Raw genomic sequence first — 16,313 nt, forward strand, 5'->3', positions numbered from 1 at the left:
GGCATGTTTATGGCATAACTGACAAATATGCCATGCAGTCAACCCAAATACAGGACCTAATTTTCCGAGAATCCCTCTGAAACACAGGGTAAATATTTAGTGTAAAATAGGTTAAAAAGTTATTTCAGCCTGGGCACGGTGGCTCATGCCTGTAATCCCATCACTTTGGGAGGCTGAGGCGGGCAGATCACGAGGTCAAGAGATCGAAACCATCCTGGCCAACATGGTGAAACCCCATCCCTACTAAATATACAAAAAATTAGCCGGGCGTGGTGGCGGGCGCCCGTAGTCCCAGCTACACAAGAGGCTGAGGAGGGAGAATGGAGTGAACCTGGGAGGCAGACCTTGCAGTGAGCATTTTCTTTTAAGGAAAATGCATAAAGAATTTTATTTGGACAAAAGTCTAATAATTTTTAAAACATGTTTTCTTCATTAAAGAATTCTAAGTTTCTAATGCTTCAGTTTATACCCATATAGTGGTGTATTCTGCACAACTGCTCTAATTTAAAAGGTATAAATAACATCTAGGAGGTTGTTTCACAATCTGATACAAACTCCAAAAATTGCTTAGATGCTTAGTGTTAAAATGTATGCTAGAAATGCATTAGGATGTATGCTGTAAATAACAATAAAAAATAAATACACTAATTTACATATTCTCTCCATTTTAATATAAAAAGATAAGGCCGGGCGCAGTGGCTCACATCTGTAATCCCAGCACTTTGGGAGGCTAAGGCGGGTAGATCACGAGGTCAGGAGATCAAGACCATCCTGGCTAACAATATGAAACCCCATCTCTACTAAAAAATACAAAAAAATTAGCTGGTTGTGGTGGCGGGCGCCTGTAGTCCCAGCTACAGGCTGAGGCAGAAGAATGGTGTGAACCCAAGAGGCGGAGCTTTCAGTGAGCCGAGATCGCGCCACTGCACTCCAGCCTGGGTGACAGAGCGAGACTCCGTCTCAATAAATAAATAAATAAATAAGACTACATTCATTAAAAACTTGGTAAACTTTTTAAAAGAGTAGTTCACAACTGCACTAAATGTTCCTTCATTTTATTAAGAAAGAGGTTGAAGTCTGTTTTTTTCACAGCCTTCAGCTGAGGAAACAGCAGATACTAGTTTTCTTGACATGGTTCAGTAATTTTGGCACTTCACTCCTTTCAGACCGAGTCAAACATGCTTTTAAATAGATGGATGTGGCCTATTAATAGACCTCATTTCCTTACTAAGGACTTTGAATGAAATTATGGACTTGCTCTCAATGTTATAAAGGTCTCAAGCATATTTTCACAAGTTCACATATTCAAAAGGAAAGCAATGTCTGCATGTACACACCAGAGATGAATTCTTTGAGAGGATCACCAAGCGGTGGTTTGTATTTTGTGACCTCTTTACTACTAACATATGTTCAAGAGGAAATTAGGAGTGATTTCCGACTTCTCTCTTTTGCCAATTTCCTCACTGCTTTCTCTCCTTTACACATGGGCACATTTAAGTGGTGTAAATTGCATTTTCCTCCACCCCCTTCTCAATTCAGAGTCTCTCTTTCCTGATGAGATTTTTATCTCTCTAGCTCATGCAAAATCATCCTTCACTCATATTTTACATCAATTCATTCATTACCAGTAGTTAACTTAGTGTGTTTAGGCGAATGTTAGCATTTTAATAAGTTCACATTAACTTACTAAATTCCTATAATGTATGTCAAAAATTAAATTAAAAAAATAAAATTTCATCACCAGCATCTTCCTGCTTCTCAGTGATATCTAGTCAGTTTTGGAGATCAGCAAAATCTCTAGAAATCTTAACTATTAATAAATCTACTATGGATAGGCTTTGTGGCTTCTGCCTTCGTGCTTCTATTTAGTGGCTATAACACAAAGTAACTCTCTAAAGGGAAACATTTTTAAAGCATTTTTTATTGTAATAAGAGCAGATAACATGAGATCTACCCTCTTAACGCAAGTTTAATCACTGCAGTGTTAACTGTCAGCACGATGCCGGACCACGGATCCCTAGAACTTACTCATCTTGAATAACTGAAAGGTAATGTATTTATATGTGTTTAAGTAGTGCTAAATCAGTTCTTTTTAATAACGTTACCCTATTGAATATATTCAATAATGTGGAAGAAACAATATTTTGTGATTTGAACAGGAAAAAAACCTGAAAACCTGAAATTTTTAAGAACTGACAGTTTCTAATATTAATTTCCTTTTCGTTAAAAAGCAACAAATACCTTTTGACGCGGACACTCTCAACTTGAAAGGAAATCTACGATAGAGTAGCAAACATGAACAACAACAAACTCATTTATAACCAGTGACAACCAAAATGTATGAAGTTTTTAAAAGAATGTGATTGTTGTCAGAAGGAATCGGGTCCCGCAGTGCAGTTGTTCAGCTCTGGTTGCGCTCAAAGCCATGGCTGAGGGGCGCAGGGAGCACTCCTCCAAGGCTGGTGGGCACAGACCAGCAAGAAAGTGAATTCTGCATACTGTACGGATCATCGCTCAGTTCAGGGCAGTCAGATTGCATCTGGGATCAACCAATTGTGCTTCATGAAACCGTCACCCCTCATTTGTGTCTGGCTGTTTTCTACTGTCCGGCTGTAAACAAGGCCAGCTCCAGTTTTCTTCCTACCCTTATCTGCCGGGTCAGACCAAGTCGGTGGCCTCAGAGCTCAAGTGAAAGTTCCTTCTTGCAGACAACAGTTCCTGTGCACACTGGGAAGTCACAAAGAGAAGCAACTTTGGGATGACAGAGTTAGGGTCTCTTTTTGGATACGCATACTTTAGATTCCTACACATACCGGCGTGGCATGGCTCTTCCATGAAACGAAATTAGGTGTTCCTAATATGAACAACTGTTTTTTTCAGCAGCCTAGCTCAGCAGATTCATCTTGCTGGGGAGGCGGGGGTGCTAGTGATTGTGTTTTCTTGTTTCACTGCTCTGGGGCTTTGCTTGGATCAGCCAAAAAAGACATGGATAGAAATACTGTCAATCTGGTCCCACTCCAGGAACCTAATCATGCCTGAATCGCTCGGAGGAGTGTAATGATGGCAACATTACAGGAACAGGTATGTTGGATTCTGTTCTCATGCACTTCGGCCACAGTATCGCCTTTACAATAAAGCAAAAATACGATTTTGAAGGCACATCATCTCAATCATCAAAGGGAGGGGGTGTCACTGAAGCCCTTTTCCTTGGCAAGTGGCACAAAGGTAATGTTTAGTATTCACTACATTGAATTCTCCTAGCCAGCTGGTGTGTCCCTGTTAAGACTTTCATTTATGCAGCTTGAGCTGGAACCTTTTTTGTTCTCCCAGTCTATTACTTTGTCGATTCAAGGGATAACAGCCAAAGTGAAACAGCTTGCAATTTGCACCTGTCTGCTCTAAGCATTCCATGTTAGATTGTGTGCAAAGCAAACCCTTCACTGCTAATGAGAGTAAGGCTGGGTAGGGCTGAATGCAGTTTTGTTGGGGGGCTTATAGGATATTTGAGTGTTTTTTTTTTTTTGTAACTGATTTGATGAGGACCTCCCCATTTTCATGTTTAGAGTCCCTGGAGTAAGACAAAAATACAATTCAAAACACACACACACACACAAAGTTGTATACTCTTTAAAGACAATTTTAAGTGTCATGTAACTAAGAAGTGAATTCATATTCAGCCTGAGTTGCCTCAGATAAGAAAGCAAAAATTTAAATGTTAAATTATTTGTATGTGGCTATAAACATAAAATACCTACAGAGACCTTTACTTTGTAGCATTGGCAAGGAAAGACACTAAATTTAAAAAAAATTTTAGGCATATTCCAGAATTAGAACTAGTTTTGGTAATAATGTCAAGGGCCTAAAAAAACTTGAGATTTCTGCTTAGATTGCCTTTGAAAATTTAAGCTACTGAATCCGAAACAAAAATTCAAGGATGTCACTTCAAAATCATACCTAGATAAACATCTTTATCCAACTCATCAGCATGTGAATCACAGAATGAATTCTCCACAATTGCACAAATGTCAGCACCTATGATTCTCCCAAATCTTTTCCCAGTTCTCTGCATTCCCCCAGCTTTGATTCTTTCAAGGAATTATATCAGTGGATTACCATCTATTTTGAAAGAATTAAACTCGTTGAGATGAAAGAGTTTTAATCATGGCTTATGACATTCCCCCCAAACCTGGGGATATTAAAAGACTCAAAATAATAATGTTTGAAATATTAGGCAAAATATTCTCAAAGATGATCCAAAATTTAGTAAACTAAAAAAAAAAAAAAATAGCCTAATAATATATTTATCAAAGGATCTGTGCTACATTTGGATTCTAAACATTCCCCGCATTGGCACTTCCTGTTGAAATAATAACTTATATGATGATGGGTTAAGTGAAGTCGAAGTGGTTGCAAATGTGTTCCACTAGTAATTAATATATTTGAATCTAGTTGTTGGCCCACATCTGGCCTGACAGATAACGTTCCAGCTTGTTCAGCGACGACCCTTTCAGCACAGCGTTAGGAGTCCTGCCAGCCTTTGCAGAGTCTGGTCAGGTCAAAGGGTTGAGCCATGTGTAATTCAGAACAGAGGAGGTCCCACGGTCACTCCACAAAAACAATTACACTACTTATTTCACTCTAGCCCTTGCCCAAAATTCACAAGCCTCACAGTTTCAGTGCAGCCAATCTGATTCTGCCCCTAGGCGATAAGCCACATGAAAATATGTGCTGCTGTGTTTATAAATCTAATCAAAAATAGAAAGAGCGGACAGGCACCATGAGGTCCTACTATGGATCATGAGAATCCTTGCGAATTCTGAGGCACTTTTGTTTCTCTTCCATAGACTCTCTTTTGCTATGACATTGCCTGCTACACTCGTTAATCAGCCTCTTTACTGGTGAGTGCTACAAAGGATGCTACATTTCTACTCACTTCTATACTTTCCATCCATGGATAACGAAAAGTCAAGCTTGAAAGCCTTGCTTTTAAAGGAAAAAAATTAAGGAGGGGCCTCCTGTGACATCGATCTTACCTCTCTCTCCATGTTCTCAGCTTCTTGCCCTTGGCAACGTGCAGATTTCAATCCAGTTTCCCTAAAAAAGAAAAATAATATTTAAAAACCAAGGTAAATTGACCCAACCATGGCTATGTTAAGCAATGTGGAACTGGAGAGTTACAGTGCTACTTAATGGTTCCGAAAAATCTAAGTATAAAGTCAACAGGATATAAGCTAGTGTCTTACTTTTATTGTTGTTGCTCGTTGCTTAAGCCAGACTCCCAATAAACTGAGGGTCAGTCAACATTCTCAAAATGTTTTACAAAGGCAATCTCTAGGAAAACTTCAGATTTGATTGAGATGGATTAAATGTCCTATTTTATTCCCCAAAAGTGACAAATTCAGATTGCATTGAAGTTACAATGACAGCTTGCTGCTGCATACCTTAGATGTCTGTGCTGTTTATCATTTAAAAGTTGTGATCCAGGTTTTCAACAGTCATAAGTAGATAATATCTGATAAAGTCAATGATAAATATGTATACTGAAGGGCTAAGCAGATTAAACCCTGAGAACATCATCCAGCAAAGATATAAAATATAAAAATTACAATAAAAGGAAATGTGGTTTTAACACTCATTTTTAAAATTCCTTAAAGTCATACAATAAATTATTAAGGTCAATCCGCAAAGTATTACATTTGATATTACTTTAATTGACAGAAATACTACACCAGAACACAGTCTGGGCCCAGATAATGAGAATAAATGGAATTTTTTTAATGAGTGATGATCCCAGCATTTATTAAATTATTGTAAATGTTCACCAGAATAATATTTTAGGCCATATATGGTGGCTCACACTTGTAATCCTAGCACTTTGGGAGGCCAAGGTGGGTGGACTGCTTGAGCTCAGGAGTTTGAGACCAGCCCGGGCAATATAGTCAGACACCTATCTCTACAAAAAATACAAAAAAAGCCAGGCATGGTGGCACACGCCTGGAGTCCCAGCTACTTGGGAGGCTGAGATGGGAGGCTGGCTTGAGCCTGTGAGGCAGAGGTTGCAGTGAGGTGACATCGTGCCACTGCACTCCAGCCTGGGTGCCAGAGCCAGACCCTGTCTCAAAAAAAAAAAAAAAGAAAAAGAGTCTTTTAAACTTTAAACTCGAAGTTTGCCCTTTTGAAATGGTTATCAGTAGTTGGCAGTAAAATAAAGCCCATTGTGTATGAATGATACACGTGACACTATTTTTATTCAGAGCTATCTATTATTGTTTTCAAAAATTACTTCACAAAGTGTATATGAGCTTTTGAATAGTATCAATGTTGCAAAATGGAAGATTTTAGTCCTTCTAGTGCTAATTTAAAAACTCTTGGCCGGGCGCGGTGGCTCAAGCCTGTAATCCCAGCACTTTGGGAGGCCGAGACGGGCGGATCACGAGGTCAGGAGATCGAGACCATCCTGGCTAACCCGGTGAAACCCCGTCTCTACTAAAAAATACAAAAAAATTAGCCGGGCGAGGTGGCGGACGCCTGTAGTCCCAGCTACTCGGGAGGCTGAGGCAGGAGAATGGCGTGAACCCGGGAGGCGGAGCTTGCAGTGAGCTGAGATCCGGCCACTGCACTCCAGCCTGGGCAACAGAGCGAGACTCCATCTCAAAAAAAAAAAAAAAAAAAAAAAAAAAACTCTTACTTTTTTATTAAAAGTAACCTAAGAGTTTTAAAGATTATATTGAATTACTTCCTAAAACAAGTGAAACACATGTGAAAGTATTTAAAAGAAAAAACCAGTGTCAAGATTTAAAAAATTTAAACAACTGGCAGAAATTGAAGTTTGACTTGTGTTTTCCACAGTACAGTGACTGAAGAGTAATTCTAAAGAATCTATTTCTAGGAATATATATGGAGCAGAATTTTTTTTCCCTTGAATTTGGCCTTAATCTGATAGTTAGTACCTGTCTTTGAAAATGTTTGTAAGTTGCAACATTGCTCATGTTAATTGTCATCATAAATTTATTTTGCAGACATATAACCCAAAGTGTACAAGCTAAAAAGCCCAGGTTACCTCTATTAACATAAATAGAATGCTTAAGAAACTTCAAATAAGGCAGAGCACTTGTCTTCCTTCCTAGAAGGCTGCATTTTAAATGCCTTTCTGCATAACTATTCAGAATACAGTCTCAGTAGAGTAAGACCCAATATAATTGTAAAATAAGATCAAAATTCCTCATTATCTCAGACAAAATGTAGAGTTGAATCCAGAAGGCAGCCTGAGAGAAGTGAGTGTTGTGTCATTTTAAAAAGCTGCTGTCACCCGGGGAGGCATACAGCTATCTATTGCCCTCTTTCAGGAACAACGGGAGTGGCCCAGGGTGTCTCCTCACTTAGGAATCTCTGACAGGTTCTATTAGGCATTATTTCAATAAAGCATGTCAGTCACTGAGTTTGTATGAGCTAGAATTTGGGGGTTGTAGTCAGACCCTCACAAATGGGGGACAACCAGCAGAACATGCGTTAGGAAAAGCAAATGACCCATCCTGAGCTAAGGAAAATCAGTAAACATGTGACCTGGCTTTAGAGCATGAACAGATTTGGCAAGCTGTTGGCTGTAATGGATATACTGACACATGAAAATGTGTCTCCCGTGCAACTCCTCAGGGCTTCGTTCAAAGACCTCAAAAGTGGGAAAGAATTGTTAAAAGGTGGAAGACAGCCTTTCAGCTGCTAAGGAGTTCTGGCAAGTGGTGGGGATAAAGAAGAGGTATGAGGCCGGGTTCCAGAGGCCAGAGGAGCTGGATCAGCATGGAGGATGTAGGGACCCCGTAAATATGTGCACAGGCAGCAGAGTGAACTTTGAGGAACAGACAAACAGTCAAACGGGAAAAGGGAAATGGAAGAAACACGGGAGCAAAGAGTGGTGAAGAAAATGAGAACAAGAAGTTCATAGGACAATGAGTAGAATCTGTCAGCACGTAATAATTTCAACAAGTTAGTGATTATTACTGATCAGCTACCACATTCCTTTTAAAACACAAAAAACCTATTGCTCGAGTAACTGGCAAAATATGAAGCCAATCAGAAAATGAATTCATTTGCTAAACTATCTGTAAGACCTTCACTATTGGCCAGGCGCAGTGGCTCACACCTGTAATCCCAGCACTTTGAGAGGCTGAGTGGATTGCCTGAGGTCAGGAGTTTGAGACCAGCCTGGCCAACATGGTGAAACCTCGTCTCTACTAAAAATACAAAAATTAGCCGGGCATGGTGGTGCATGCCTGTAATCCCAGTTACTTGGGAGGCAGAGGCAGGAGAATCACTTGAACCTGGGAGGTGGGGGTTGCAGTGAGTCGAGATTGAGCCACTGCACTCCGGCCTGGGCGACAGAGCAAGAGTAAGACTTTGTCTCAAAAAAAAAAAAAGTCCAAAGTAGCTAGCTTAAAAAAAAAGAAAAATAAGTTATAAACACTATAAATTTACCAAAAATAATAATAATAATAACCTTAGGCTTTATCGAGAACTCTAGACTTAATAAATAAACAAACGGGCACCATTGCAAAACTCACACTGCAGTTGCAGGTTTGGATGAGAGTGTAGCATGTTTATAGAAATGCAAGTGGCCTACAATAGGGATCATTTTCTAAAAGCCAATCTCCAACTTGCAAGCAGATTTATAACTGCAGTATCCCCTGCTTGCAAGTAACCTGTTGGCCACACTCTCTTGAGTCCAGGTTAATAAGCACTGCTGATTTGTATAGTCATTTTGTTGTTTGTTGATTTGAAGGCTGATTTTAAAACGGCTTTCACTGAAATTGTTGGCCTTATATTGCAAATTAAGCCTTGGAATTGCCAAATCTCTGATGACTGGTTCACTGCTTCCAAAGAAGGGAATTAACATGGCTACAGCTGTCGTTTCATTGCATTTCTCTTCTTAAGCAGACCAGCAAGGGCAAAGATGGTGTTTAACAGAGGTCGCAAGCCAGAGTCTGTCTGCAGACACATTTTGTTTAACCTCCACAGTGATTTTTAAAACGTTGAGCCAGTGTTTAAAAATAAGAAAGTTGCCACTTAAAATAGAAATCCAATTTCTGATTTGTCTTGGAAAATTAAAAGCTTTGGCAACATAGGGTCAGCGTTCATGGTTGGCAGCAATTGGCCAGAGTTGAGTGGCGGCAGCGTGTTTTTCAGGCAATACTCTCCAGGCCCACAGGTCCCATCCTCCCTACTGCAGACCACAAACCAAAATGTCCTTTCCTTTAAGGAGTCGTTTTAGTTATTGCTACACCCTTGGAACGAAGAGTAGAGCCTCAGAAGCAGTGGGTGCTTGAAAAATATTTAGGTAATGTTGAATGAAGTGATCTCAAGACAGATGGGTAATATTCATGGGTGGCTCTAAGACAATAGGGAGTGTCCAGGAGCCCTCACAATGTATGCCCCAATTTTAAAAACTCTGCCAATCCTTAGCTTGCACTGCTGTTTCTCTTATAAAGAAAGATTTTCCTCTGTCACTAACAAAAGCAGGGCCACTAGTGTCAAGGAAAACAAGAGCCCACATAGACCCAGCACACTTTACTCTTTTATGTTTCTTGCCTGGCCCCTACAGGCATCCGAATTTGAAACTTCTGAGAGAGAGATGAGAGGAGGCCTGGTACCCACAGTGACAAACTGCTCCACCATCACTCTCCGCCTCATCCTACCCAGTAGTTTTCTGCACTAGTGTCTAAATCGACATTGAGGAATAGGTAAAAAGAGGAATATAAACTGTGCCTTGGAGAGTCAATAGTTAACACAGCATCACTCTACAGAGGAGTAAGAACAGCAGTGTGGAATGGACTGGAGTGTATGGTTAGGAAAGAGCTGCTTCCAACCTCCTGCAACCAGAAGAGTTGCTTAACCTCTGAAAATCTCCAGCTGCTCTACAGGATATTTGAGAATTTTTTTTTTTTTTTTTTTTGAGGCGGAGTCTCGCTCTGTCACCTGGACTGGAGTGCAGTGGCCAGATCTCAGCTCACTGCAAGCTCCGCCTCCCGGGTTTACGCCATTCTCCTGCCTCAGCCTCCCGAGTAGCCGGGACTACAGGCGCCCGCCACCTCGCCCGGCTAGTTTTTGTATTTTTAGTAGAGACGGGGTTTCACCATGTTAGCCAGGATGGTCTCGATCTCCTGACCTCGTGATCCGCCCGTCTCGGCCTCCCAAAGTGCTGGGATTACAGGCTTGAGCCACCGCGCCTGACCAAGAAATTTTTAAGATTGTGTATGTCAGACTTCCAGCTTCCACTGAAGGTGTCCAAAGCTAGAAAGGGCATCATTCCCAAATGTAAAGCAATAAACATCCTAAGTAATATACAAATTTAGAAATACTATTGAACTCCTCGGAGAGCTGAGGTCATAGGGTGACAGATTAATCCCAAGCCTAGAGACAGTAAAGTGCCTCCAAGGAGTGACAGAACGCAAGCACTTGCTTTCTGGAGCAGGTAAGAGACCCCTTGCGGATCAGTAAGAAGAATTCACCCAAAAATTGTCAATAATTGTCTAAAGTCTGAACGTGGCTTAGTTAACAGTATGGAACTTGTGGGATCTTCAAACACAAGGGAAATTCACATCTACTCACAGTCTCTTCTCCACAGACCTTCTGGGTGCTCAGAATAAATACTGAGGCAACGTGAGAGCCCAGAATGGTGCATCCAAATGGGGGGAAACTTCGCCTCCAAGGGGACATTTGACAACGTCTGGAGATGGTTTTGTTTGTCACAGCTTGGGGGATCCAGTGATTAGAGCCTGGATCTAATGTGGCTAAACATCCTGCAATACATAGACGAGCCCCGCTATGACAAACTGTCCAATCCATAATATCAATAGAGCTGCTATTGAGAAACCCTGGTCCAGACAAAGCTTCCCTAGTGATGCAGATTTTGTGGAGAGGAACAGAAGCCACTACAGGAAAGCATAAAGTCTTACCTGAATATTCCACCTCTACCTCTTCTCAGGAACAGAAGCCTCCTCTGTTGGAAGGGCAATGAACTCTGTTGTACCAAGCCACAGGTTAAGGCTGTTTGCTGCTGGGAGAAGAGAATACAAACATACCCTGTAACCCTGTGGTAGGAACAAGAAAATATCCTGGCCTGAATTATTAGAGGTCTCCTACTTAAGGCAGAGGGACAGGTTCACTGAGATGGCCCCATCCCTGAGACCCAGAGACACAGCTCCTGCTTAATTCTGAGGAGAACATCCACACAGCCTACCAACAGGCTACCAAGCACTGAGTAGCCAGTAATATCAATGTCCTGGTGGAAGAGGAGCAAAAACATAAAGAGAGATGCAGTCTAAAGGCAAGTTGCAAAGAAAGGACTTAAACATGGCCAGGCGCAGTGGCTCATGCCTGTAATCCCAGCATTTTGGGAGGCCGAGGCAGGTGAATCGCGAGGTCAGGAGACTGAGACCATCCTGGCTAACACGGTGAAACCCCATCTCTACTAAAAATACAAAAATTAGCCAGACATGGTGGCATGTGCCTGTAGTCCCAGCTACTCAGGAGGCTGAGACTGGAGAATCACTTGAATCCAGGAGGCGGCGGTTGCGGTGAGCCCAGATAGCACCATTGCACTCCCACCTGGGCAACAGAGCAAGGCTCCATCTCAAAAAAATAAAAAATAAAAAATAAATAAAGGACTTCAATCTGAAGTTTAAGCCAACACTGAAGAAACTTCTCCTATTAATAGCCACCACTCTAAGCATGAGTTAAGACTAGAGGAGTTCTCAGCCTGTGACGCACTGATGATAGCCCTAACAACAACAACTACAACCACACCCAGTTCAAGTCCTGTCCTGGCTAGACAGACTGACCCCCACATATTGAAAGACTAACAAAATTAAAGGCATGTCATTTATGGGCATAAAGAATGTTTATCTCAGTCTCTACTGTTCTACCCAAAATGACCAGCTTTCCAACAAAGTCAGGTGACAAATAAAAAAGCAAAGGTGGAGTGGAGGGGAGGGGGCACTCTGTCAGATAGACAAAGCAATCAAGAGAAGCAGAATCAGATGTGACCCAGGTGTTGAAACTGTCAGAGAATTAAAAACAACATGATTGATGTGGTAAAGGCCCTAATATAAAAGATGGGCAACATACCTGACTAGCTGTGGAATTTCAGCAGAGAGATGGAAACTATAAGAAAGAATTAAATGAAAATATGTTAGAAATAATATGGTATGCAGAATGCTATCAGCAACCTCATTAGTAATCTCAGCATGACTGAGGATAGAATCAGTTGACTCACTATCACCAATAGAAATTACTCAAATTTAACCACAAAGATTTTTTTAAATGAGTTTTTAAAAAAGTTAATACAGAGGATCAAAGAGTGATGGGACCAATTCAAATAACGGACGGACCTGTAATTTTGAATGCAAAAGGAGAGGGGAGCATAGGGTAGAAAAACCACTGAAGGAATGGTGGCTAGGAATTCCCTCAAATTAGTGATGGACACCAAAGCTCACATTCGAAGGAACTCACAGAAGACCAACTAGCATAAAACACACCTGGATCCCTCATCTATAAACTACTAAAAACCAACAGCAAAGAAAAAATCTTGAAGGCAGGCAGAGAAAAGAAGCATATCACACACAGAGGAACACACATAAGAATTACAGCAGACAATCAAAAACTATGTGAACCAGAAGGCAGTAAAGGAAATATCTTTACAGAAAGAAAAACAATCATAAATACAAAATTTTATACTCCCAAAAATATCTTTCAGAAATTATGATGTGGGGCTGGTCGTTGTGGCCCACACCTGTAATCCCAACACTTTGAGAGGCAGAGGTGGGTGGATCACCTGAGGTCAGGAGTTCGAGACCAGTCTGGCCAACATGGCAAAATCCGGTTTCTACTAAAAATACACAAAAATTAGCCAGGTGTGGTGGCGTGCACCTGTAATCCCAGCTACTCGAGAGGTTGAGGCAGGAGAATCGCTGGAACCTGGGAGGTGGAGGTTACAGTGAGCCAAGATCACGCCACTGCACTCCAGCCTGGGCAACAGAGCAAGACTCAGTCTCCGAAACAAACAAACAAACAAACAAACAAACAAAACAGAAATGATGAAGTGGGATACAAACATGGTGGAATGAAGATTGTCAAATTTCAGCCTTCAAAAAACAACTCTAAAATCGCAAGAAGAAAAGGGTCTAAAGCAGTAATTTCAGTGCTCTGGAAAATGACCAGAGGTGAAAAACAAATACAGAAAAACATTCATTAATGGAAAACTGCTCAAATTAAGGCATGAACTGGGGGAGTCTATGGCATTCTTGACTGAGGTTGCTCCAGTATCTGCAGTCCCCCACTACCCTGACCTTATTCCAGCTAGACCAGTGTTGTAAAGCTGCCAGGGAAAGTCTGGCCAAAAACAACAATTTCACTGTTGGAGGAAGATGACTTCATTTGATGCTAGGGCAAAAAATCCACACCAAGTTGTATTATAAGTGGAAGTAGCAAACTAATGGGAAGCAAATAATGAAAGCCCATGGCTCTACCACCCTGAATTGTAGTCCTACTTGGGTGGAGCAGTGAAAAACTTGACTAACATTAATTTGGCAGGAAGAACCTAGAGATAAGATGGCCAAAGAAGGGTTGGCTGATAGTTCCTCAGGTCTCTGGCTAGCTGGGAGGCTGTGCACACATGCAGGGAAGACTAAAGAGGGCCCAGCTGTCTACACATCCTGCATTGACTTGGGTGCTATGCAAGTCTACAGGAAAGACCCAGGAGGGCCTGGCAGAAAGTAAACTCTGTGAATGTCTGAAAACTGTCTGAATGTTGAATGGGCTCCCAAACCCTCCTACAGATCCATCAGCAGAAGACGGAAGTCTTACTGGTCAAGGTATTTGAGGACAATCATTGGTTGACTACCAAACTATGCAGACACAGAGGAGCCACTAGAAAGCCAGCACAAACTTAACCTTTAATTTTTTCTTAAAATAAGCAGAGATATCAGCAGCCACACATCATGGGGAAGACAGATTCAACAGATTAAGTTCCAGCAAGTTACTAAAACCAAGACAAAAGAAAACAAGCAAAACAATAACAACACACAAACAGCAACAATAACAGCGTTCAAGGAAAAAAATCAGAATTATATTTGCTACAATATATTATCTAAGATGTCCGGTTCTTGACAAAAATTTACAAGACAGAACAAAAAGGAACGTGTGACCTATATTCAGGGAACTAAGTTGTCAATAAAAATTAACTCTGAGTGGATAAGGAGGTTGCATTTAGCAGACAAAGACTTCAAAGCATTTATTATAACTATGTTCAAAGAATTAACAGAAGTCATGTTTAAAGAATTAATCTGACAGAATTAAAATAAAATATAATGATAATTAAAGAAAACATATAATTTTCAAAATAAGAAATTTCAAAAAAAATAACATTAACACTCATACACGAAAATTAACCCCAAATGGTTAATAGTCCTAAATGCAAAAGCTAAAACTATTAAAATTCTAGGTGAAAGTTGTTGTGACTTTGGCAGTCTTATTCACAATTAATTATGAGAACAAAGATACAATCCCTAAAAGAAAAAAATTGAAAAAATAATCTTCAAAATTAAAAACATATTATTACAAGTTTAGCAGCTCAAAACACCCAATTTATTGCTTCACGATGCTATAGTTCAAAAGTCTGGCAAGGCATGGCTGGTTTGTACTCAAACTGAAATCAAAATGTCAGCTGGCTACACTGTTATCTGAAGCGTGGGGCCATTCATGTTATTCATGTTATTGACAGGATTCAGTTGTTTTCAACTGTAGGGCTGAAAGCCTGCCTTCCTTACTGACTGTCAGTTAGAAGCCACATTTAATTTCTAGAGGTAGCCACATTCTACATCCTGTGACCTACTCCATCTTCAAGTCAGCAATGGTGTGTACATCAAAACCTTCTTATGCTTTGAATCTCTCTGGCTTCTCTTTCTAACATTATCCAGACAAAATGTTCTGGTTTGAAAGGGCTTGTGTGACAAAATGTATCCTACCTACATAATCTCTGTATCTTAAGATCAACTGATTGATACTTTAATTACTGCAAAAGCCCTTCACATCAGTACCTAGATGGGATAGGTACTGAACCCATCATGGGATATCCAAAGGACAGGAAACTTGGGGAGACATGTTTAAAATTATGCTTATGTAAGTGTAGCATGGGAAGGAAAAAAAAGAAAAAAAAAAAGGCTTACCAAAACTTCATTAAGAAGGGAAAAGACAAGCCACAGACTGGGAAAAACTATTTTTGAATTTATATACCTAACAGACAACTTATATTCAGAATGTATAAACACCACTTGCAATTCAATAATGAAATGGCAAGCAACCCACTTACAGGATGGGCAAAAGATATGAATAGACATTTGCTAAGAAGATATACGAATAGCTAATGAGCACATGAAAAGATGCTGAACATCATTAGTCAATGCCACTCCCAGGCATTTCCCCAAATGAAATATAAACACATTTCATACATAAAAATCCATACATGAATATCTTTAGTGACTTTATTTTAATTTCTAAAAAATAGAAACAATGCTGATTAATGTCCCCCAGCTGGTGAATGGATAAACCATGGTAAAGCATGCAGTAGAATACTGTTCAGTAATAAAAGACATAAATCTTAAAGGTGACGGAATACAGACTCAAAGCCTACAAAATGTTTAATTCCATATATGCCTTGCTGGAAAAGGCAAAACATAGAGACAGAAAATATATCAGTGGTTACAAGGGCTTGGGCAAAGGGACAAGTTGGCGACAAAGGAATGAAAGGGAATCCAGCATGAATGAGGAGGAAAGTAATCGAATTCTTTCATATTTTGATCATAGTTGTAGTTACCTGAATGTATGCATTTGTCAAAATTCACAAAACTGTACATTAGAAAGAGTGAATTTGACTGTAGGCTAGTTACAGCTTCATCTTAAGAAAGAGAAACATAATGTATATAAATTGCTCAGGAAAGAGTAGACTAAATTTTTTTCCAATTTTCATCAAAGAAATAAATGTGTATGACAAGAAATAAAATACAACAAAATGGTTAATACAAATCTGCCCCCACCCTGTTTTTTACCCACCCCAATTCATAACTCATAGAGGTGAATAGTTTCCATCTATTAGGATTTTTGTTTGATGTGATGGTTAATTCTATAACCGTAATTAATATAATTAATGCAATGATATGTATCTTATTGATATCATGTGTATATTATATTGAAATACTAAAGAGTAACAAAATACTTAAATTGTAATTTCTTATTTTTGTGTTATTATATTTCTTATGTTGTTT

General features: G+C 40.0%; 1 protein-coding gene across 1 annotated transcript in view; it reads right to left on the reverse strand.

The window, feature by feature from the left end:
- The window catches only part of OFCC1 (orofacial cleft 1 candidate 1), a 517,189-nt gene that overhangs the window by 227,427 nt on the left and 273,449 nt on the right, over positions 1-16,313 (reverse strand). Inside the window, exon 4 of the mRNA XM_033219478.1 lies at positions 5,034-5,094. Within this exon, the coding sequence (XP_033075369.1) occupies positions 5,034-5,094 (61 nt within the window). The remainder of the gene's footprint in view (positions 1-5,033; positions 5,095-16,313) is intronic.

This window comes from Trachypithecus francoisi, unplaced genomic scaffold, assembly GCF_009764315.1.
Source record: "Trachypithecus francoisi isolate TF-2019V2 unplaced genomic scaffold, Tfra_2.0 Lachesis_group10, whole genome shotgun sequence".
Taxonomy (NCBI): Eukaryota; Metazoa; Chordata; class Mammalia; order Primates; family Cercopithecidae; genus Trachypithecus; species Trachypithecus francoisi.